The sequence below is a fragment of the Saccopteryx bilineata genome, chromosome 5 (genome assembly GCF_036850765.1).
Source record: "Saccopteryx bilineata isolate mSacBil1 chromosome 5, mSacBil1_pri_phased_curated, whole genome shotgun sequence".
NCBI lineage: Eukaryota > Metazoa > Chordata > Mammalia > Chiroptera > Emballonuridae > Saccopteryx > Saccopteryx bilineata.
In genome coordinates this window covers 49604762-49630272 of record NC_089494.1, presented here as the reverse complement: position 1 = coordinate 49630272, position 25511 = coordinate 49604762, and the positions used below count along the sequence as shown (strand labels likewise).

Below are 25511 nucleotides of genomic sequence, written 5' to 3'. Positions count from 1 at the left end.
GGCGACTGAACGCCTCACTTTCCGTGCAGTGCGGCGGCGGCGGCGGCGGCGACGGCTCCCGCGTCTTCCTCCTCCTGCTGCCGCGGGGCCAGAAACCCTGACGGTGTTCAGCTGCGCCTAAGTCTGGCCGGTGCCACCTGTTTCCGCAATGCCCCCCAAAAAACAGGCTCAGGCCGGGGGCAGCAAAAAGGCGGAGCAAAAAAAAAAGGAGAAGATTATCGAAGTGAGTACCCGTCCCCTCCCCCACTCGGGCTGCGAGCCCTCGGGGAGGCAGTCACCGCGTTCCCCCTTCCCGGGGTCCTGCTTGCGTTTTCCGGGGCCATGTGTCCCTCCCTTCGTCTCTGTATGTCCCACTGCCCCTCCTTCAGCCCCCTGGTGACGCTCGCTGCGTCTCATCGCTATAGTGACGCTGCTGGCGCCCCCGTGCCAAGCCACTGCTTCTCTCACGCCTTCCTTCTCCGAGCCCGGTACGAAGCCGCACCTCCCCCTCGCTCACCCCGTGCCTGCTGCAGGGTCTTATCCTGCGGTGGTTCTCAAAGTTGCAGATGTTTCTGGACTTGCGTTTAAGATCATAACGCTAGACGGACTCGAGCAAGATTAATAGGAAGGCCGGTTCCTGACAAGCCTTTGTGCTCCTTATTTTCCTTATCATCCATCACCTAGAAGTAGTGGTTAACTTCTTTCGAGCCAACAAATTAATACTTTGTGGCTTTTTCGATTCATTTCTAAAGTGTTCCAAATTTCGTAAAAAATGGAGGCTTCTTTCAGGTGGCAGCCCACCCTGTGCTACATGGCGCTTGCTACATATATTTTGCATTAAATGGAATGACGCTTGTAAGAGGGATTAGGTTTCATTGTCACTAACTGTGTTAAGTGCCGAATCTGGATTTGTTTTATATGTGTTGGTTTAGTGCATTGCGCCTGTAGCCCTTAAATTGCCAAGGAACGCATTTGACATTTGTAAATGTTTTAAATAGTTGTCTACCAACAACTGTATTAATGAGATTCAAGTGAACCATAGTTAAGATTCCATAAACATGTCACATATTCCCCAACGAGGCATTTTTCCCTCGATTCCTGCTATTACTCCTTCTCATAATTAAAATCAATAGTTCTTCATGTGGTTTGGATGTAACTGAAAAAGCAGTGACCATATTTTTGTATAAAGTGTATCTGAATAATGCCTTTTTTAGAATAGTTACTTTTTATTAGAACATGACCAAAATGCATTTCAGGTATTTTGAAATGAAATGTTTATAAATGGTAAATTCTGATTTCACTTAATTAATATGCTTAGGAATTCTGATTTCACTTAATTAATACACTTAGGAAGAGTTCTACTAATTTGGGCCAAGTTCCAAATCAGAAGCAGCACCTGTACTCCTTATTTTTAAAATTATTTATTTTATCGTTTTAGAGAAACTGAGGAAGGGAGAGAAAGAAAAAGAAAGGGAAGCATTCATTTGTTGTCCCACTTAGTTGGGCATTCATTCCTCACTTCCAGTATGTGCCCTTAACGGGAGTAGGGATCAAAACCCCCAACCTTGGTTGGTGTTTCAGGACCATGCTGTAACTGAGCTAACCACCAGCGCAGCACCTATAATCTTATTGCCAATTTGTACTCATTAGAACTGTCATGACCTAGCATAGCCACTGCTGGCATTTAGGTAGATCTCTGGGGATGGTGATCTTATAGCATTTATTGCTAACTAAACCAGGGCATTTTAGGGATGGCGTTTTCCTTTACTGAGTTTGAATTAACATGACTGACCATCACGGCAAAGTAAAATCCCATATACGTGTGAAACTAAATATTCTATGACAATTTAAAGTATACTTGATTATTGTTGAGCTTTAACTACATTAGTTCCTGCTCATCAGAAGAGGATACTTACACAACTCTCATTGGATGCCTGATACCAAATCTTTCTGTATATACTGTGTTTTTTTCCCATATGTACATACTTATGTTGAAGTTTAATTTATAAAATAGGTACAATAAGAAATGAACAATAATAAAATAGAACAATTATAACAATGTACTGTAATAAAAATCATGTGAATGTGGTCTCTCTCTGATAACCATCTCATAACCTGCCTTAGCTGGCTACTAAGTGACTGGCAGGTAGTGTATTCATTGTGAATATGCCACATAAAGGGATAATGGACATCCCGAGTGGGATGGTAGGAGATTTCATCATGCCACTGGACCAGCACACAGTTTAAAACTTAATTATTTAAATTTTTCTATTTAATATATTTGGACCGTAGTTAAACATGGGTAACTGAAAACACAGTAAGCAACCATAGTAATGTGACCTACTTTATATACAATCATTTTTTTTTCACTTTAAATTGGTAGGACTGGTGTTTTTGTTATAAGAAATTGTACATGAAAGTTTTTTATCATATCCCATCTCTCTGTAAATGTCCTTTTCTCTCTTTCACATGCATGTTGCACGCCAAAAAAAAATAAAAAAAATAAATCCAATTCCTAGCATGTCTCAATGGCTAATGCAAGGGGCATAAAAGTTAAATATATTTTATGACAGACTCTTAATGAACATTTTTGAAACCAGGTTCATTCTGGTTATTGATACTAGTTATTGATCTCTATCATAATTTTCTTGGAAAAGTGTTTCTTTATAGTCTATTTAGACTTTTAAAGACTAATACTTATTCAGATATGGTTATTTTGTTGCAGTTTTACAGTAATATGACCTGAGATTATAAATTGTTCAAAATTAATAATTAAGTAGAATATACACTTTTAAAAAGCAGTTTTTGTTTGTTTGTTTTTATTTTTTATTAGGTTAGTGGTGGTGAGGCAGACAGACAGGCTCCCTGACAAGCCCCCTACCAAGCAATGCTTTGCCTATCCAGGCTGCTGCTCCATTGCTCAGCAACCCAGCTGTTTTAGCACCTGAGGAGAGGCATGGAGCCATCCTCAGCACCCTGGGCCAACTTGATCAAACCATTTGAGCCATGGCTGCAGGAGGGGAAGGGAGGGGTTCAGAAGCAGATGGTCACTTCTCCTGTGTGCCCTGACCAGGAACTGAACCTGGGACTTCCACACGGGCTGATGCTCTTCCGCTGAGCCAACTGGCCAGGGCCTAAGAAGCACTTTTGAATAGACTTTAAAATAACTGGTTTCCCTGTATTCTTGTTCCCTCTTCTGTACCTCTGTTGCTTCCACTGCCACCACCATAGGCACTTACTGTAGGAAAAAAACAAGTTTTGGGGAACTCTAAAGGAATAAGTAAAAATAGACATGAGAGGCAGCATAATATAAAGAAAAAAGTGCCAGCTTTGGGGTCAGGTAGACCTGGGTTTGAGTCCCATATTTTAAATCCTGTAGTTTTAGGCATGTTACTTGACCTGTCTAAACCACAGTTTCTCCTCAATAAAAAGAAGCTAATTTCTGTATTACAGAGCTATAGGTTAAGTGAGATGACATTTAAGGAATCATATAGTATGCAATAAATGACACCTGTTATTCATATCATAATTAAGAACTAGTTGCAGGAAATGATCAGAGTAACCTGAATTATCTATGCAGTGCTTGCTTTTTGTTGATTGAAAAATTGTTTATGTTGTTTGCATTTTTTTCTTTTCCTCTTTAAACTCCCTAAAATTTCATGAATTTATTTGAATTAATGTGTTTTTCTTCTGAAATGAACATACCAAAAAGCATTGTGGTTTTATTAGATGTTCATGCAGTTGTCCCAAATGTCATTGTAAGGCCGGTGATTGTGGCCTTGTAGGTTCACATTGGATTCAGGCAGATGGTAAAGGAACAGTGGAGCTGAAAAACGGTGGGCCATTCCATTTATTAGAGTTTCGCAAGGGCTGACAAGCAAGCAGACAGGGAAAACTGCTTCTCTCTCTCTCAGGGCTGATGAGCAAACAGAAATGGGGGGAGGAGGGCTTCTCTGGCAAACAGCAAAAAATGGCCCCTCCCAATGGCGCAGGCAATCTGCAATCTACAGTCTGCCGCCCTGAGGGCAAGCACCTGCAGCCTTACATAAACCTACACACGTGATACTGCCCCTTGCTCATGCACCAGTCAGGGAAAGTACAAGCGAGGAAGCCTAATACACTTGTTTGCCCAACAGGCATATACCATTTGCTTTACTTTGAGCTAAAATTTAATAAATTGAAGTCAGCTTTAAAAAATGGAACGTTTGATCATGGAAAGGGGGGAATTAATCTTTGGGTTTAGAGCAAGCAAATAGAATATGTCCAGCAAAGGATTTGTAGTAGCAAGGGAGTTGTAATATGTAGAGACCTCTAGAGATGGAATATGGTGTGTAAAGGATGCAGGAAGAGAAATAATTGGTGGTAATGAAAAACTCAGACCGAACTGTTGATCACTTGAAGCTGGATTAAGCAGTTATAGGATGTCCGTTGCATGAATAAACTACAAAAATACATTAAATAATGTGTGGGGCGTGGGTGCTAAGCAGGTAAAACAGCACTAGCCTCCACACACCCTACTTTCCCAAAAGGTAGACTCCAGTTATCTTCGAGCACTAGTCAGTATTGACCTGCCTTCCTGCCCCTTTCTTTTTTCAAACATCTTATTTAAGGAGTGGAGGTTGGCCTTTAAAATAAGCAGGATTACTAGAGGAAGGGGGTGTAGTTTTAAGTGAAATCTAGAATTCACTGAGTGTAAGGTTCATGCAGCTTCAGGGAGCTGTTCTTTTCTTAGAATTACTGCCTGTTTTCTAAACTCCTTTGTATTCAAATTTTCAAATCTGAAAAACACACACTGTTCCTTCCTTATAACCTAACCTTTGGGATCTTAATTATGTCCCTAGTTTCATCTTACCCATGACCTGGGATTGATTGTCACCTCTTCCCACCTCACATTCCTTGTTCCCCCAAATCTAGGTTAAGTTTATGTAAAGTCTGTCCTAAACTAAAGAAAAAGGGAGAAAGCCCTTTTGACGTATTCCAAATTGCAAACCATCGTGTGTGTGTGTGTGTGTGTGTATGTATACACACATATATATGTTAGATTATTTATTTACTTATCTATTCATTTTTAGAGAGAAGGGGAAGGAGCAGGTAGCTATCAACTTCCATATGTGACTTGACCAGGCAAGCCTGGGATTTTGAACTGGCGACCTCAGCGTTCCAGGTCTACACTTTATCCACTGCACTACCATAGGCCAGGCCAAACCATCCTTTTTTCAAGAGATATTGTTGGTATCCCAGATCCACAGTGTGGTATTCAGAAAACTTGTCTACCAACTGACACAGTAACCTAACTAGGTTTTTCTGGGAAGCAGTTTTTTCTAAGAGCAAGGTCTTTGCTTGGAGTCAAATATACCTTGATTCAGATATCATTTAACGCTTCATGGTCCAGACACGGTTCTCAATGTTTGGGGTAACGGAGAGGAGAGAAACAAGCCATCTATAAGTGATAACTACACAGCTCCTTTAATTCTCTCACTGGGATAAATATTATTGCCATTTTTAAAATGAGGAAATAGGCACAGTAGTTAAATAACTTGCCCAAGGTTACTAAGGTTGCAAGTGACTAGGCAAGGTTTCAAACCCAGGATATCTGGCCATTAACCTCTATATTGTCTCTTTGTAGTAAATCTTTTAACTCTCAAAACAATCTTAAGGGGTTGGTATGAGACCAACTTTACAGTTCAGCAAACTGGTAAAGAAGGTAATTTGCTCAGTTCTGTATGGGGTTAGAATGGGGGCAGTCTGACTCCAGAGCTTATGCTCTTGAAGCATCATACTATACCAGCTGTCCCTTATTAACAGTGATACTTTAAAAGAATTGAACATTTATGAACATTAATGTATACATTTACAGTGTGATAACAGTATATCATAAAATTGTTTAGAGGATTTGATAAAATATATATTTCGGAGTTTATGTAGTTTCTACTAGATAATAGGATCCCTTATCTCTGGAAAAAAATAATTTCTGAGCTCTAGAACCTTTCAGAACTCTGTTTACTCAGTATCTCTTTAGATTGGTTAATTAAGTGCTAAAACAAGATATTGTACTTAAAAACTTGTTCTTCTGGAATCTGGATCATATACACATCTTCTGTTGTCTTGAGTTCTTTTCTTGCTGGCCAGGTCCCCTTAAAGGACTTTTATTCCTAACTCTTCATGTATCAGTATCTATCTTGATAGTTTCCTCCTTCTCTGTAGTTACAGTAGGGGCATGGGTTGACCCCAGATATACTCTTCTCTGGCAAGTTATAGATGTAGATGCTTTTGTACTTTGATCCTGGTGATATTTTTATCTAAAGTTATCCACCTGCCTACTCACGGTGCACCCAACCCCCGTGACAATTTAGTTTTTGTAAAAAAAAAAAAATGACATTTCACATCTTGTTGCTGCATACAATTAAATCACTATGTCACATTAACCTTGATTATATTTTCTAATTGGTTTGAGTGTTAAGGTCATAAAAACAAGGGAAGCCAACCTTAAAAAAAACCTCAGTGCAGAGAATTTCAGCTTGTATGTGCTGAGTTCTGCCCTTTTTCATATGTGTATGCCACAGAAAATTCATGTAGAATTTTGTGATATGATGGGGTATCAAAACATGAGATAAACATTTAAGTAGGGAGAAGTTTTTTTAATATGGATGAATATAGTTGTGATGAATAAAAAGATACTTCCCAATGAGCAGCACTCTTAGAAGTAAAACCCTCTTTGTGATCTTAAGAACATTAAAAGGATCTATTTTATTGGTTTTGAGGTAGTGCAAAATTATGCAGTGTTGGAAGTTTTTAAATGCTAATCCTATCAATACTGTTTTCATTTCCAGCTTGTTCAGATATTTTGTGCCTATAAGACATCTTCCTATTACCCTGTAACTTCCCTTACAAATGACACCAAAGTAAAAACTATAAAATAGACAATTTATTTCAGACTAAATGCCTCTCAGTGATCTTAGGTTACTTTCAGAAGTCAAGACTCTTTGCCTCTCTTTTCTTTCTGAAACCTACGCATAAACAAGAGAAAAAGAAAAATGTACGAACTCTGTTCTGAAATTAGGAGACATAATTAATTTTGAACCACAACTTACAAAAATTGATAGTGGGTATATGAGTTGATACCTGGTTCGGTAGAGCACCGCAATCAGGTCTAAGTGCCCACCCAGGACCGTGCCACTGAGAAACAAGTGGATTTGCTCTGCAAAATTTTGGACAAGTTCATTAATGGGAGAGTAGGTGATCCAGAAGGCAAGAAACTGAAAACAAGGCATTCAAAGTGTAGGAGTAACTGATAGTTCTTATCTACCACCCCTCAGCCACATGATTACCTCTGCAAGAAACGGGGTTAGGGGGATAAATCAAGAGGCCTCCCTGCCTCTGGAATCGAGGCACAAATTGGTAGGGAGAAGTGGTTAAAATATAAGCCTGAAAATGGCTACTAAGGAGTCTGTGATAAACTAAGAGACACCATCTCCCACCTGTTCCCTTCTAGTCCTCTTAGTCAGGTTTATTGCTCTCCCAGCTAGAGGATTCTTCAAAAACACAGAAAAAAAGACTTCAGACACAGTATTTAGTGGTTTCCTGACACTCTTGCCACCCATTCACTAGTGAAGCTTACTAGTCAAGCCAGCTGCATTAGTTTCCCAGGGCTGCTGTAACAATTTACCACAGACTGGGCAACCTAACGAAGATTTACTCTCACACAGATGTGGATGGAGGCTAGACACCTGAAATCAAGGTGTAGGCAGGGCCTGCTTCCTCTGCAGGCTCTAGGAAAGAGGTTTCCTTGCCTCTTCCTGGTTTCTGGATCTTCCACAGTCGCAGTCGTGGCGCTCCTTGGCTTCCAGCTACTATACAGTAATTCCGGTCTCTCTGCCTCTTTCTTCAATTGCCTTCGCTCTGTGTCTGTGTCCTTTCCTCTTCTTACAGAGATATCAGTCAGTAGATTTAGGACCCACCATAATCAGGGTGATCTCATCTTAACTTGCTGTATCTGCAAAGACTTCTTTCCAGATAAAATCACATTCTGAGATTACAGGTAGACATGAATTTTGAGGGAATGCTGTTAAAACTTTATAGTCCCGGCCCTGGCCGGTTGGCTCAGCTGTAGAGCGTCGGCCTGGCGTGCGGGGGACCCAGGTTCGATTCCCGGCCAGGGCACATAGGAGAAGCGCCCATTTGCTTCCCCACCCCACCCCCTCCTTCCTCTCTGTCTCTCTCTTCCCCTCCCGCAGCCAAGGCTCCATTGGAGCAAAGATGGCCCGGGCGCTGGGGATGGCTCCTTGGCCTCTGCCCCAGGCGCTAGAGTGGCTCTGGTCGCGGCAGAGCGTAGCCCCTGGTGGGCGTGCCGGGTGGATCCCGGTCGGGCGCATGCGGGAGTCTGTCTGACTGTCTCTCCCCGTTTCCAGCTTCAGAAAAATACAAAAAAAATTAAAAAAAACTTTATAGTCCCTAGATACATACACACAGATGTGTCCTGGTGTCTGTTTTTGCACTGTATTCTTATTAAATGTGGATAACCAAAGATCATACTGAGTGCCTTACACATATTGAGCATTGCATAAGTGTTAACTGCTATTATATTAATGGTTTCCCCAGATTATTATATTAGTATTCCAGGCTTAAGTAACATGTTGCTTTTTAATTAGGTATACTTTAATATTTTTATTTTATCAACAGCTAGGAATAACAGCTTCTTAGTAGTTTGAGTTCTTTAATTTTTAAAAAATTTAAAGAATTTTTTAAAAATTATTTATTGATTTGAGAGAGAGAGAGAGAGAAACATCGTTTTGTTGTTCTACCTAGCTGTGCATCCACTGGTCGATTCCTATATGTGCCCTGACGGGGGATTGAACCCACAACTTTGGTGTATCAGGACAGCGCTCTAACCAACTGAGCTGCCCAGCCAGGGCAGTAGTTTGAGTTCTTTAATTTTTTTTCTTTTTTTCCTTTTTTTAAAAAAAATTATTTACTGATTTTAGAGAGAGTCAGACAGATAGAAACATCAGTCTGTTCCTATAGGTGTCCTAAGGATCAAAATGACAACCTTTGCATTTTGGAACAGTGCTCTACTCTACTTCACCTGGTGCTGGTCCACAAAAGAGTTAACCAGACTGAGGTTGTATGAAGATTATAGACCCAGTGATTGTAGACTATAGTCTTCATACAACCTCAGGGTAATTAACTTTCACAGACTGGCACCTGTCCACAGACCAGCAGTTGAAAACCACTGCTCAACCAACCTAGCTATCTGGCCAGGGCTTTTTTTTTTTTTTTTTTCCTTTTATACTTTTATTTCCTCATCTGTACGTTAAACATATTTAAGATTTGCATGAATTTTCAAATCATACACAGTAGTGTTCTTCATAACATGACTTTTTATAAAGCAAAAAAATTGGTAGAACCCAAATGTGTCTAAACAGGAAATTGGATATTAATTCAGAGGAATATTAAAAATGAACTAGGTCTATAATTATTGATATAAAAATTAGTCACCATATATTGATTATTTAAATTGAATTTATTGGAGTGAACTATGTAACAAGTAAACAGGTTTCAGGTGCATAATTCTGTAACACATCATCTGTACAATATATTGGATGTTCACCACCCCAAGTCAAGTTCTTTAAATTGTTTTCAGAGGATAATGCTACCCCAAAACTCAGTCCAGAATTTAATGTATCTTTATATGCACTATCTCCAAAATTGTGTCCAATAATGCATAATCCTTCAGGATCCCATGAGAAAAATGCATTCTGAGGTAGAATAATTTTTAAAGTTGCTGCCTATTGTATTTCCTCTAGTAAAGGCTTCAAACTATCTTCCACTTAGAATTAAAAACCCTGTTAACCAAGCATTTTCCTAAACTTATTTGATGATAAGACTTACTCTAATGTAGCAACTCTGCTCATCCTGTAGAACTGATATTCCAAAATACACTGGAAAAAGCATCATAGAGTAACAGATTGAATGATGATAGTTGTAAATATGTATTGAATAATAAAGAACCCTGGGGTGATGATTTGAGGTTTAATGTTGTTTTGACATGAAGTTTTAATGGTTTGCCTCTGTATAGCATAAGAAAGAATAATTTTCTTATCAATAAGTAAATGAAAGAATGATTTTTAGGTATGAATGAAAATATAAAATTAATATAAATTGCTAAAATATATTTATATTCTTTCTCATCTAGGACAAAACTTTTGGTCTAAAGAATAAGAAAGGAGCAAAGCAACAGAAGTTTATCAAGGCTGTTACTCATCAAGTTAAATTTGGTCAGCAAAATCCACGTCAGGTAAAGAACATAAATTTCTGCAGTTTCTTCATTTGAATGTAATACAATATCTCTTACAGATAAAAATATTTGGTATTATATTTCAAATTGGAATCCTACTCTACAAAATTTTCTGCATCTTGCCTTTGTTCCTTATCAATACCTCTTAGGTATTCCTGCAACCATTTTGATTTAGCTCTTAAATTATTCTAATAGTTGCATATTATTCCACAGTGTCATGGGTGTCCTGTATTCATCCATTTCACTGCTTTTATCAGTGACCACTTTGTTTCCAGCTTTCTGGCTTTAAGAAGTTAGCTCTTCCCTGGCTGGTTGGCTCAGTGGTAGAGCATCGGCCTGGCGTGCAGAAGTCCCGGGTTCGATTCCCGGCCAGGGCACACAGGAGAAGCACCCATCTGCTTCTCCACCCCTCCCCCCTCCTTCCTCTCTGTCTCTCTCTTCCCCTCCCGCAGCGAGGCTCCATTGGAGCAAAGATGGCCCGGGCACTGGGGATGGCTCCTTGGCCTCTGCCCCAGGCGCTAGAGTGGCTCTGGTCTCAACAGAGCGACGCCCTGGAGGGGCAGAGCATTGCCCCCTGGTGGGCAGAGCGTCGCCCCCTGGTGGGTGTGCCGGGTGGATCCTGGTCGGGCACATGCAGAAGTCTGACTGTCTCTCCCTGTTTCCAGCTTCAGAAAAATACAAAAAAAAAAAAAAAAAGAAGTTAGTTCTACTAGAAATATCCTTGAATGTGTGTTCTTACATACACTTGTGCTTTTCTTTCTGTGGCATAAATTATTTGGTGGTGCATTTCTACATCAAAGGAAATAGATTTCTAATTTTAAGAAATCTGCCTTTCATAGAGATTCACGTTTTTATTTGCAGTGCATAAGTTACAGGTACTAAATTTCTTTCTAAAGTTTCCAGGCCCTGGCCGGTTGGCTCAGTGGTAGAGCATCGGCCTGGCGTGCAGAAGTCCCAGGTTCGATTCCCGGCCAGGGCACACAGGAGAAGCGCCCATCTGCTTCTCCACCTCTCCCCCTCTCCTTCCTCTCTGTCTCTCTCTTCCCCTCCCGCAGCCGAGGGTCCATTGGAACAAAGTTGGCCCGGGCGCTGAGGATGGCTCCGTGGCCTCTGCCTCAGGCACTAGAATGGCTCTGGTCACAACAGAGCGATGCCCTAAATGGGCAGAGCATCGCCCCCTGGTGGGCATGCCGGGTGGATCCCGGTTGGCCCATGCGGGAGTCTGTCTGACTGCCTCCCCATTTCCAACTTCAGAAAAATACAAAAAAAATAAATAAAGTTTCCAGTCTGATAAGTGTAAAGTAAGACCTCATTTTTCATTTGTTACCCTCACTTCTAGTAAGTTTAAGTATCTTCATATGCTTGCTGAGTATGTAGATCTGTGCTTCTCTGATTTGCCTATTCAAATTCTTAGCTTCTTTTCTTTGTTTTGTCAATTTATGGGACACCTTTTGTCTGCATCACAATCTGTGAGGTTTCTATAACATTTTGCTGGACACGATTTTTAGTTTTTATATTGTCAGATAAATTTAACTTTTATATGGTTAAAAGGTGCCCCTGCGACTTGATTATTCGTGTTTTTCCTAGATTCTTTTCTAATTATTTTCAGTTTATAATTTGTCATAAAAGTTTATGTCGCTAAATTTATTCTTTCAAATAAATAGCCGCTTATACCAGAATAATTTATCCCACTGAATTGAAGTACCGCTATTGACTATTAAAGCCTCACATGTGTTAGGATCGTTTTCTGGGTTCTTTTTTCTGTTCTATTTATTATCATCTACCGCTTAACCAAGTGTCACATTGATTTTGATTAAAGTAGCCTAGTCACATATTCTTTTGGCTGCTAAGGCATGTCCTTTCCCCAAAAATGTTATTCTTTTCTATTTTCCTTGGCTTTTCTTATGCATTTATTCTGTATGAAGTTTGAAATTATTTTATTCATTCGCGACTTATTTAAAAAAATTTAGCCCCATTTTCTTTAGGCGTTTTAGGTCTTTCACTTTATTTTTAAAAGTACTTTTGTCACCACACTATCTCCTTTTCCTTAACTTTTGGAAATACTTTTTTTTAATATGAGAATACATATTTGAGAAATTATTAACCCTATCTAAAACATTTTTCTTATTCATGCTGTTTACAAATTTATGCCTTCAACACTTTTTTTCTCTTACACAGCTTAATTCTAGATCCAAAAACTATTGATCTTTCACACCTAGTTTAGTAAAAATGTTTGTCAAGCCTTGGAGTCAGGTCAACTTGGGTATGAATTCCCCTGTCTTTTTTTTGTTATAGGAGCTTAAATTATCTAGTGATTCTGCCTTTTATATAGTGAAACGGCAGGGTTCCTATGGTGATAAATGAGAACATAATAAAAATCTTTATTCATAATATAGATATGTAGAAAGAATTCACTTTCTTCCTTTATTCAATCCTGTTCCTTCTTCCCCTACTTTTTCTTCTGGTGGGAAGTATGTTGACTTGTAATTTCAGATGTCATAGACCCAAGGAAGCCATATAATGTGTGGTGATAATTAGGTTTGATAGTACATTCAGTATTATAATTTTTTTTTTTAGTTTCTTGGGTACCTTACCTGGGCTTTTATCTGCAAACAGGAGGTACCTAACTCTTACAATATTCAACATTGGAAAAGAGCGTAGTCCTGCTGTCAAACCTGGGCAAAAGGTGCCCTTCCACAGGCCCTGACTACAGAGGTTGACCCTACTCTGTTACTTCCAGATATAGCTCTTCTCCGAGGCAAGGAGTTAGTGGTGCTAGGGGTGTGTGCCCACCCAGACTGCGCACCAGCCGTCTCCACACAGCTCAGGGCCTACAAAGCATATAAAACAGTTCGTGTGACCCTAGGTCCATCATCGTGTGTTCTGTGCTGCCAGTCTGCCTGAAGTAGTCAAAGGGAGGATGTGTGCTAGCAGTGGGAACAGAGTCTGGATTCGAGCCATGTCCTCCCCTGCGCCTCCCACCTTCCTGCTCGTGGGAGGGTGAAACTCAGGATGAGAAGAGGAGACACCAGGGGTAGATTCTTGTTTTATAGGCATGCTCCAGTGCTAAACTCCTTTGAACTTAAGCATTTTAAATTTGAACCTGTCCTTCCATGTCATACGGTATATGTGTCAAGTAGGGGTACAAACCATGTTGTATTTAACATTAATTTTATTCCTAACTTACAAATATTTACAAAAATGGTCTGTGGGTCTCCACTCTACTCTTGCTCTGGGCCCTACAAATGTTTGAGATGAGCCTAAAGAGCAAAGGATACTTTTGTTAAAAATAAAGTGGCTTAAATTTTTCCCCCATTTTTCTGTTTAAATACATCCACCACATGGTCAGAGTCAGGCATTGGAAAGTGTTTTCATCTTATTCTAGCCTTTGGCCATTACCTTCTTAAAATTTCCTCTTCCTTGAATACATTTTTGTCCTGGATTTCTACCTATTTCTTTGATGGTTCTTGATCCTTTTCATGGACTTCTTAGATTCTTTAGGCTCGTGTAACATTGCTGTTCTTCAGGGAACTATCTTCTGCTCATCATTTTTTAAGCTGTCTTTGAGTAACCTCATATACACCCAAAGTGTTCATCAGTTACCTGTAAGCTGCTGTTTCTAAAATCTTGATCTCAAAGCAGTCCACTCTAGGCATCAAGATCCATGTTCAGCTGCCTTATCTGCTCCACCTATGCTCTGTAAACATCTCATAAGTATGTCTAAAACTGAGCTTATCTCCACTATCTACCCTGAAACCTGTTCCTCCTGTATTCCCTATTTTAACAGCACTAAGCATACATATGATAATCCTGCTTTCTCCTTCTCCTTTGTATTCCATGTCCAGACAATTAGTCCTATCAGTTCTACCTCCTTAAGAGCACGTGTGCTCTCTCTCTCTCTCTCTCTCTCACTCTCTCGCCTCTTTTCCATCCCTGTGTTACATGAAAGAATTACCAATGCGTATTTTAAGCTTTTATGCTTTCTTGCCTATTGCAATTCCATTAGCCTCCTAATTTTCCTTCTACGCATTCTTGAGTTTCTTCTAGTCCACTCCACAAACTTGCCATCATGATCTTTATATCAATCTGCTGGGTCACAGGCTTACTTTAAACCAGTGGTCTCAAACTCAACTCAGCATGTGGGCCGCAGAGCAAGATCACAGCCGTTTGGCGGGCCACACTAGGTCTACAAAAGGCAACTGTTACGCAACACTTTTCTCACTGCAGTTGAAAACAAAAAAAATCAGTACAACAAGCACAATCATACATGCAGTTTACTCAGTGTCACAAAACAACCAGAAACTGTAGTTCGCATCACAACTGCTGTTAACTAAGCTAATATCTAGCTAGGATGCTAGAGAAATGAAAAATACAAGTAGGCCCCTAGGCTTACTTAATTTTATCCAAAATATTTTGAACTTCGTGGATTAGTCTGTGGGCCGCATGCGGCCCACGGGCTGCGAGTTTGAGACCCCTGCTTTAAACCTTTGAATCTTACTCTGTCACCTTACTGAGAAAGTCCAAACTTCTCATATTTCTCATGCCTGTTTCTACTCTTCCCGTATCTTTGCTTCAACTGGCTCTCTCTGCACTCCTTTTCTTGCCCACTAGATGAATCTCATTTTCTTAGGCATATGGGAATTTCTTGTTGCCAGAGCACTGTGTATTATGTTACAGTTGTTGACATGTCTTCCCACTAGATTCTGAGCTTCTTTAAATAAGCATCTTTGTCTTTTCATCCTTGTATTCCCTGTCATCTAACATAGGACCTGACATATAAATATTTGGATGAATCCTCTAATCATATTAGGTATGTAAATTGTATGCCTGAAACTATGTCATATGTAATGTTTGTTTTGTTTTGTTTAATCTCCCACACTGACTTGGCCCAGTGTTTTTTCACAAGGGTACTTCAGGTATTTGGGGTGATACAGTTCTTTATTGTGTGGGACTATGCATTTCAGAAAGTTTGCATCTCTGATATTCAAAAAGTGCCCATGTGTTTCTCGGGAGTGGGTTTTTGTTACAAGAAGAAAGTCATAGATTTTTCTTGCTGGGCATGTAGCAAATGCTTAATAAATGCTTATGGCTCTAAGCTTTTGAATATGCTTTTAACTTGGCATGGTACATTTATAGATTTTATATTTTTTTAAGTAATTGCCACAAGACTTAGCAGTTTTGTTTACAAGTTTAACCACACCATTAAATATATACTGAAAGACCTTCGTGATACTGGTATTCAGAGGTAAGGACTATATACATATAAAAAACGCAAATGCCTTTGTTATGTTAGTGTTATATATATCGTATAATGAAAAAAATTATATGAAAACATTTTTATGTTATACCTGGGAATATTATAGATAGCACAAAGTGAAGCGGAAAAGAAGTTGAAGAAAGATGACAAGAAGAAAGAATTACAAGAGCTAAATGAACTGTTTAAGCCTGTAGTTGCTGCTCAGAAAATCAGTAAAGGTAAAATTTTAATTTCAGAAGTGTTATTTTTATCAAATGTGATTCATGTTTAAAAATTTGTAATGTTTTGATATATATTCAAATTATAAGCTGATTATATTTGCTATGAAAATGATACTCCCTTAGGATTATCTATATCAGTGACTTTCTTACGATTTTTCTACATATGTACACAGCATTGTCATCAGACAGGTATAACTCCAGCCCCCCTTAACTTACAGCAAAATTAAGAATTTAGACCAGGGGTCCTCAAACTTTTTAAACAGGGGACCAGTTCACTGTCCCTCAGACCGTTGGAGGGCCGGACTATAAAAAAAACTATGAACAAATCCCTATGCACACTACATATATCTTATTTTAAAGTAAAAAAACAAAATGGGAACAAATACAATATTTAAAATAAAGAACAAGTAAATTTAAATCAACAAACTGACCAGTATTTCAATGGGAACTGTGCTCCTCTCACTGACCACCAATAAAAGAGGTGCCCCTTCCGGAAGTGCAGCGGGGGCCAGATAAATGGCCTTAGGGGGCCGCATGCAGCCCGTGGGCCGTAGTTTGGGGACCCCTGATTTAGACAGTCTGTTAAAGTTGATTTATAATATTCAATCTTTGGTAGTATACAAGGCAAACCTAGGGTAGTAAGACCCAAATTCTGGCAGACTGAAATACAAATACTATATGCCATTTGACAGGTGCAGATCCTAAGTCTGTGGTATGTGCATTCTTCAAGCAAGGACAGTGTACTAAAGGAGATAAGTGTAAGTTCTCTCATGACCTCACTCTGGAGAGAAAGTGTGAAAAGCGAAGTGTTTACATTGATGCAAGAGATGAAGAACTTGAAAAAGGTATTTTATAAAAAAACATTTTCTTAACGATAAATGTCTCTGACTTTTAAGTTATTGTAAATACTAAGATATTTACTATTTGAAGAGTGTTTCAGTCTTAGTAGGCTATTTGTGAAGAGTAATTGTTCTTGGTTTTCATAAAATCTGAATTTGCTATATTATACCCTTGATTAAATAAATGAAGGTGTTTAAAAACAAGTGACTTATTTTAGATTTGTCTTTCACCTTTCTTATACTATTACCTTCTCATTTGCCTAGACTGCAAAGGATTTTGTTCAATAATTTCACAACATTGTTTATTCCTACCTTTGATGTTTTAAAGAAAATGTTAAGTCATGAGTCTTATAATACCACTTTCCTAAAACACTCAGTGTGTTTTACGAACAGCACATAAAAATAGAGCATTTAGTCTTCATTTCTCTTTTATTTAGATACTATGGATAATTGGGATGAGAAAAAACTGGAAGAAGTAGTGAACAAGAAGCACGGTGAGGCGGAAAAGAAAAAACCAAAAACTCAAATAGTATGTCCTTTTTTTGAATTGAGTGGTATTTACCATTAGGGACAATTATGTGGCAGGATATTTGCTGCTTTTTTGTATTGAATTATTCAAGTTATTGAATGTTTTCATAAAGATGAGGTGTATTGAGCTTTGTTTTTGGAATTTACAAGTGTAAGCTATACAAATTAAATTCTTGTTCAAAAGCACCCTTGGAAAACCCTATGACTGAAGTCTTCCAACTGTCATTTTTTGAGGTGATCTTTCTCAAATATAGATGAACACAGTGACATATTCAGATGAGAATTCCTTATTTTTTGTGCAAAGTGAATGGAGGCAGAACTGCTAAACTAATTCACTTAATAATTTATTCTGTTTTAATGGTAGGGAGATGTTAAATCACAATGGTGAAAATACTGTTACATATGAATTGCAGAGTGAGTTTTTGGTAGGTAATGGCTCTATGATTTCAGGAAATGTACTTTTAAAACTTTTTGGTGCCTTATTTCTCAGATCCTCCGTTCATGTTCACAGTATCTGTCTCTAGTGCAGTTACAGCAAAAAACTTAGCTTGTGCTAAAACAGGGGTCAGGAACCTATGGCTCACGAGCCAGATATGGCTCTTTTGATGGCTGCATCTGGCTCATAGACAAATCTTTAATAAAAAGAAATAACCTTAAAAAATAAAACATTCTCATGTATTACAATCCATTCATTTCCTACCGCTCCTGTTCATGGTTGCGGGTGGCTGGAGCCAGTCACAGCTGTCCTCCAGGACAACACCAAATTTTTATTGGATAATGCATAACGTACATGAATAAAAATTCTAAGTGCTAGTTTTATTACGTCTTGTATTTCTTCAGGAAAGAAATGTTCATTAGTTAATTTTTCCTTTGTATTTGTTAACCTGAGGCTTCAGTACAATTGCATCTTGCACCTATTCATGTTTTGAAGGGTCACTGTTTTGTGTTCCTTTTATACCTTGTTCCCTTCTTAAATATAAGAAATTACCTATAATTTCAAATAACTTAATAGTGTTTATATCATTACTGTATATGATTAGTTTTTAGGTTGAACAAAAACAAAATTATTGGTCTTATTTTTTTTAATAGACATTTATATTTTCTCTTATTTAAAAACCAGATTTTTCAGATTACATTTACAAAGGCTAAACCGAGGCTAGTCTTTTTGTATAATTCAGAACTTAGAACAGTGTCAAAGACAAATTTTATATAGATCCTCTCTGAGAGAAGTTACTATTAAGTATTATATAAACATTTCTGCACAAAGAAGGATCTATACACAATGAGTTCACCTAAGGATGTGAATAAGAATATGCTTGTTCCACATACTTAAGCATTTACCTTGGAAATGAACTACACTGAACCACTGCTTGTGAATCATATTGTCTCTGTAGGTGTGCAAGCATTTCCTGGAAGCTATTGAAAACAACAAATATGGCTGGTTTTGGGTATGCCCTGGAGGGGGTGATGTTTGCATGTATCGTCATGCACTTCCTCCTGGATTTGTATTGAAGAAAGATAAAAAGAAAGAAGAGAAGGAAGATGAAATTTCATTAGAAGATCTAATTGAAAGAGAGGTAACTAGAATCTTAAGAAAAAGTAGTATTTATTGTGAAATTTAATATTTACCACTTGGGGGCAATAGCATATTATTAAGAAAGGGAAAAAGTGATTTCTTTTATATGTCTAAAATGTAAACCTACCTATAATCATAAGCCAATTAAGACACTAATTTTAGGCCTGACCGCGCAGTGGATAGTGTCGGCCTGGGATGCTGAGGACCCAGGTTTAAAACCCTGAGGTTGCCAGCTTAACTGCGGACTCACCAGCTTGAATATGGAGTTGCTGGCTCTCCCTTGTGTCTTGTCTATCCCTATCTGTCCTTTCTCTCTCTCTCTCTCTCTCTCTCTCTCTCTCTCTCTCTCCCCCCTCTCCCTCTTCCCCCTCCCCCTCTCCCTCTCCCCACCACCTCTCTCTTTCTCTCACTTAAAAAAAAAAAGACATTAACTTTAGGATTATGAAACAGTTTTTAAGTACTGCCTGCTGGCTTATCAAATGAGTTCTTTCTATAGATTGATATACTAGTTTATCTGCTCATTGAAATGCTTAGTATTCAGATTGATTGAACTTGAAATTTTAGATGTTTCTTTCCCCTGGTGTCTTATTTTTCCACCATTTTATTATTTATTAACATTGTATAGGCCCTGGCCAGTTGGCTCAGTAGTAGAGCATTGGCCTGGCTTGTGGTTGTCCTGGGTTTGATTCCCAGTCAGAGCACACAGAAGAAGCACCCATCTGTTTCTCCACCCCCTCCCCCTCCCCCTGTCTGTCTCTCTCTCTCTCTCTCTCTCTCCACCTCTTCCTCTTTTCCTCCACCTCCTACAGCCATGGCTCAATTAGAGCAAGTTGGTCCCAGGCACTGAGCATGGCTCCTTGGCCTCTGCCTTGGGTGCTAAGAAGAGCTCAGTTGCTGAGCAGTGGGGCAGAGCATTGCCCTCCAGGGGGCTTGCTAGGTGAATCCTGGTCAGGGTGCATGCAGATGTCCGTCTCTGCCTCTCCTCCTCTCACTGAATTTTTAAAAAAAAAGTCATATAGAAGGAGATACCTTCACTGCAGTTTTTTGGTTACATATTTTATTATCTCTGCACTCAAAAGGAAAATGGATCTTAGTGAAAATAATCTTCAACTGCTCATCCCTGGCTTAGCACAAAAGAATTTTGTTCTATGAGTTAGCAGATATGACTTTGAGTGTGACACAGAAATGTTGAAATTATTGGAAATACTAGATTTAGGATTGTACATTTTAAACTATATTTATTTTGCCATATCTTGAATAATTTAAATATATTATGTAAATGTCTAATGTTGGGGTTTTATACTTTTGTTCTTAAGTGTACATGTTGTGTGATGTCTCGCACTTAAACTAATAGGAAAAGGTAGATGTTAGAGTCAGGTACATTCAGGATTGTTTGTGTTCTGATTCCACTGCAGATTAACTGTTATCCTTTGGTAAGTTTCCCATCAGCCTCTGTTTACTTGTGGAGATCGGTGTGTTAGCTTATAGGTATAAAGCATTAACTATGAATACCTGGCAGACAGTCATCAAGTATTCTTTTTCTCTGTGTTTATTACTTGATTATTGGCCCTTAGGAGCAGGTGGTATTTTTTGCTTGCTTCTTTTCTTGTCTACTGAGGAACACAAATGAAACTTGGATATTCTCATGGTGCTTCTCATATTTATTGTTTTCAGCAGTTGACATATTATAATTTCTCATGGCGAGTCTTACTCATCTTCAGTTTTGAAAGGATATGTCATTCATAACTATATTTTATTTAGAAATGTTAATCTCTGGACACCTATTTTACTCATTACCTTGTAAAATAAAAATAAATCAGTTTGTTTTAAATTTAATGTCTTCGTAACAAGGACTTAATTGCATTAAGAGAAAACTACTAAACACTATTATAGATGACTTGGGGAAAAAAATTGACTCTCTTATATTTGCAGCGTTCTGCCCTAGGTCCGAATGTTACCAAAATTACTCTAGAATCTTTCCTTGCGTGGAAGAAAAGGAAAAGACAAGAAAAGATTGATAAACTTGAGCAAGATATGGAAAGAAGAAAAGCAGACTTCAAAGCAGGGAAAGCATTAGTGGTATGTTTCAAATGCACCCAAATAGATTCTTTATTATTTCATTTTATAATTTCTGCATCATGTGAGGTTTTATCCTTATTTAATCATGTGTGTGTATGTCTAAAATCAGTAACCAGGAAATATTTTAATTCCTGAGTTGATATGTTTTTATATCTGAATAGATCAGTGGTCGTGAAGTGTTTGAATTTCGTCCTGAACTGGTTAATGATGATGATGAAGAAGCAGATGATACCCGCTATACCCAGGAAACAGGTGTTGATGAGGTAAGAGAAAGTTTGACACCTCATCTCATGTTGATTAAGATAGAGAATTGAGAGTGACAGTAAAGCAGCTTGGTTAAGTGTCAACTCGGGGCCTGAGTTCAAATCCTGACTTGTACCTGGGAAATTACCTATGCTCTAAGGCTCTAAGCCTCCCCCTTCATCCATAATGTAGACATAGGATAATCCCTTAGTCACAGGGTACTTGTGAGAATCAAATGAGTTACTAAATTTATATTTTCTTTAAAGCACTTAAAGCAGTGCCCGTTTATATAGTTAAGTGCTTATATTCATTACCTATATAAAAAGTATGTATTTTATTCTTCCTGTAAAAAAACTCATTTTGTTTAATATTTTATACTAAAATTATTATGGGACAGAGAAACTAAATAGAAAAGTACAGAGTAGGAAGCAGGAGAAAAAAGCAGAATTGTTTGGTTATAGGCAAATGTAGTAATAATAGCAGAGAGCTGACCTTTTTTTGTATGTTTATAAAATTCTGACTTCTGTCTTGCCAATTGAAAGATAATATCATATTCCGTGTGTAAGAATGTGAAGTCAGAGGGAGAAACCTCAAGTATGGCATTGCTATTTTTTTAAGAAGTTTAGAAAACAGTAAATTTTGACAGTTGTCAATCATTTGTTTTCACTCAACAGTAGTAATTTGTTTCATTAAGGTAAATGTCCAAAGTAAAGGGCAAGTAATTTATGAAAATCGTTCTTGTTAGTAACAACTTTTTTTTCTATGTATTTTTAAAGGTTGATGATTCAGTGAGCATTAATGACATAGATTTAAGCCTGTACATCCCAAGGGATGTAGATGAGACAGGTATTACAGTAGCCAGTCTTGAAAGATTCAGCACATATACTTCAGAAAAAGATGGTAAGTATGCTAACTTTTGTGTCATTCTTAGGACTAATAAGCTGTCTAAAGGGGGTTAGACCAGGCTTGGCAAACTTAGATAGATGCCTATAGGCGGCAGACGGGTAATATAAGTGTATGATTTGAGTGCATGTAAAACTAGTGGATAGTGGAGGCGATAGAAATGGGTGTCTGGGAGGTTATTGAAGCCATTAACTGAAACTAGAAGGGTTTCAAAAATGAGTTTGGAGCTAATGAGTTCAGTTTGGGACCTCATGAGATACAGATATTTTGGTTATCAAAAGTGGCATTGTCTATGACACTGTATGGGGACATTGGCAGGAGGAAAATGTTTGAAAGTCATATAGCTGAGAGAATGAATTCACCCAAGTGTAATAATAGGATGAAAACATTGTGGAGCACACTGCAAACATCAGTGTTTAGAGTAATCAAAAGAGGAAGAGCTTGGGAAAGACTGAGAAGGACAGAAAAATTAAGAAGAGTTTGGAAAAATCAAATAGGGTGAATTGGAAATAATTCTTTAGTTGCAGTTAGGGAAGAAGTTTAGAAATAGGGTTCCAGAGTTCATCAGGACTGCAAGAATATGAGGAATGAGGAGAAAAATGAGTACATACCACTCACTCATGGTCTGTACTTACAGGGAGACATGGTTATGAGAAGAGGCTTTATAGGAAATGAAAAATCTAAGTACCGTATTTTCCAAAGTATAAGACAAACCTTAATTTGGGGGCCCAAAATTTGAAAAGTATTGCATAAAGTTACTGAACTCAAGTTTTCATCATAAAATTCATACAACTCTTCATCACTGTCAAAACTCCCATCCATTAGCTTGTCCTCATCTGTGTCCGATGACAAATCACTGTCTTCATATATTGCCTCATCCTCAGTTCCATCTATGGCATTTGAAATGCCACACTTCTTAAATGACTTGACAGTGGTCTCAATCTTGATATTATCGCAGGATCTTTTCACCCAGGTACAAACTTCTATAGTTGGTTTCTTCGCTCTTCCTGCTGGTGTCAAGTTGTCTACAATAAAGAGCGCAAAAATAAGTACAAAAAATTGGGAAATGCAAGTAAAAAAACTGCAACCACTGTATAAGATGCACCCAGTTTTTTTACCCCAAATTTTTTGGAAAATGGTGTGCCTTATACATGAGGAAACACGGTATAGCTGTAGGCCAGAGGAAAGGGATCTGGGAGAGGAGAAAAAAGTGAAGGTGTGGATCTGGCCGGTTAGCTTAGTTGGTAGCATATCCCAGGACTCTAAGGATGTTGGTTTGATCCAGGTCAGGGCAAATACAGGAAATGACTAATAAATGCACAACTAAGTGGAACAACAAATGAATGCTTCTCTTTCTCCCTCTCTCCTTTCCCCTTCTCCCATTTCTCTTTTCTTTTTCCCGTTTTTCCCCTTTGCTTGCCTCTCTCTGTCTTTAAAATATATCATTTTTAAAAAGCAAAAAAATTGAAAATGAATGTTAGTTATAGAAGCAAGATCTAGATCCGTGATGGCGAACCTTTTTATAAAAACCACCCACTTTTGCAGTGCAGATCAATATGGTCCCTCCTGCCCACTAGTGGGCGGTCCAGCTTTCATGGTGGGCCAATCATGGCGCCATTTGGTTGCTCCGCTACCTTCCACCGTGAAAGCTGGACTGCCCACTAGTGGGCGGGAGGGACCATGTTGATCTGCACTGCAAAAGTGGGTGGTTTTTATAAAAAGGTTCACCATCACAGATCTAGAAATATAAATAGAGAATTTAGTTAAGAATGAAAATGGTGGGAAGTCTGACTAGGTGTGTTTGGAAATAAGGATTGTTTCCACAGTTTATGTCAGAGTATGCCTTGAGTAGTAAATTTGGTACATTTGCTATGAGAAAAAAAAGTAGAATATTTTTAAATATTTATAAATTAGACTATTAAAAATTGTCTTTGAACGTTGCTATTACTGAACAAGGAAAGACAGCATTTTTGTTTTCTCATTTACATCCTGTAAGGTAAAGTAGCTGCATGGCCTTGTGCTCCTTTTTCACATTTTGATGACTTGATGAAATGTTTCTGGATTCATACTCATTTGTAGCACTACAACTAGTTGATTTAATTACTATTTGCAAAACCAAAAGCTACTTATATCATAAACATTTTTGATTCCATAACCGTTTCTTCAGACAAAATATGTGGATATTGACTGTTTAAAAACCTAACTGCTAGGTCAGGTGGGGAACACAAAGTCTTGCCCTCAAAGGTATGAACTATTAAGCAGTCAGATATTTAAAGTGAAAGACATTTTCTGCAGGTGTAGGTAATTGGTATAAATAAGCCCAGAAATGAAGTCAGTTCTTACTGGAGTAATCTTAGGCGAGGCTTTCCTGGAAAGGGGGGAAACGTAGTACCAGTCTGTGACTGTCGGTTACTAATGGAACAGTGCTTTCTGTTTCTGTGCCTTATGATTTCAACTTTTACTTTTAGAAAACAAATTAAGTGAAGCTTCTGGAGGTAGGGCTGAAAATGGTGAAAGAAGTGATTTAGAAGAAGACACCAAAGAGGAGGGACAAGAAAATGGGATCATCGATGCTGTTCCTGTTGATGAAAATCTTTTTACCGGGGAAGATTTGGATGAACTAGAAGAAGAATTAAACACACTTGATTTAGAAGAATGACACCAAAAAAATCAGTGAAAAAATTAAACCAGCTCAGCATGAATCAGAATTGACTACGTTAATTTTTTTTCCACCTAGAATTCTTCAACAGAATGATTTATTTTTCATGCTGATTTTGGAGGGCTTCCTCTCCTCCAGAAAGAATATTCTCCTTACATCTTGTCTTCTGACTTTGACTACATCTCATAGTAAGTTCAGAGTAGTTCATGATAAATTGAAAATATGGTCATTGCAGAAAATGGTTGTTGTAACTGTCTATTCAAGTAGGAAGTGTTATTGCTTTTCCAGCTTTTGATCTTCATTGGGCATATGTTTACTATAAGGACAGCATAAATTTAAATTTAAAAATACCCTTTATTTAATGCAGTTTTTAATGGGTGATTTTATTTCTTTTGTATTTATATGTCTAAAAGACTGCCTAAAATACAAGTGCTGTACTTCATAAAGGAAACTGCATATGCAGATTCAGTGTTGTATGTCTTTGGACAATTAAATGGACATTTAAAGTGAAACTTCTTTAATCTGACAGGATCAGCTGCAATGCCCTGTGATAAACTGTTTTAAACTTACCCCTTTTCTTTTTTGCCAATAAAGTTGTAAATAAAGACCATCATACACTAAAATCCAAATATGAGCCTTTTTTTTTTCTATGAAAGATTTTTAGCATTTCTGTCTTGAGGATTCTAACTATATTTATTATAGTTAACTATCACAGAAGGCACAGACATTTAAAGAGTTCTCTTAATGCTGGTGATGTAACTACATAGAGTACTGACAGTACTACTGTGAGTTTAGCACCACAGTTAGTCTCAAAAAGATACTATAGGTTATGTTATATGAAAGGATAATTCCCGAATTGATCGATCATCAACCTAATTAAATATCACCTACAGTTTAACCAAATTCTACTTAAGCGTCCTGGTGGCGCTTTAT

The 25511-nt window shown here is 38.1% G+C and overlaps 1 protein-coding gene across 1 annotated transcript; it reads left to right on the top strand.

The window, feature by feature from the left end:
• Window positions 1–25218, top strand: ZC3H15 (zinc finger CCCH-type containing 15). Its single transcript, XM_066281268.1, has 10 exons — window positions 1–223; window positions 10172–10273; window positions 15637–15748; window positions 16444–16596; window positions 17028–17119; window positions 18513–18695; window positions 20627–20773; window positions 20935–21036; window positions 21793–21916; window positions 24388–25218. The coding sequence occupies exons 1-10, from the start codon at window positions 149–151 to the stop codon at window positions 24576–24578; spliced, it is 1281 nt and encodes a 426-aa protein (XP_066137365.1). The 5' UTR covers window positions 1–148; the 3' UTR covers window positions 24579–25218.
• Window positions 25219–25511: the final 293 nt, after the last annotated feature.

Coding starts and splice junctions, on each gene's coding strand:
- ZC3H15 (XM_066281268.1), top strand. CDS start 149: ATGCCCCCCAAAAAACAGGCTCAGGCCGGGGGCAGCAAAAAGGCGGAG. Junction 18,696..20,626: donor AAGATCTAATTGAAAGAGAG/GTAACTAGAATC, acceptor TTATATTTGCAG/CGTTCTGCCCTAGGTCCGAA. Junction 21,037..21,792: donor AGGAAACAGGTGTTGATGAG/GTAAGAGAAAGT, acceptor GTATTTTTAAAG/GTTGATGATTCAGTGAGCAT.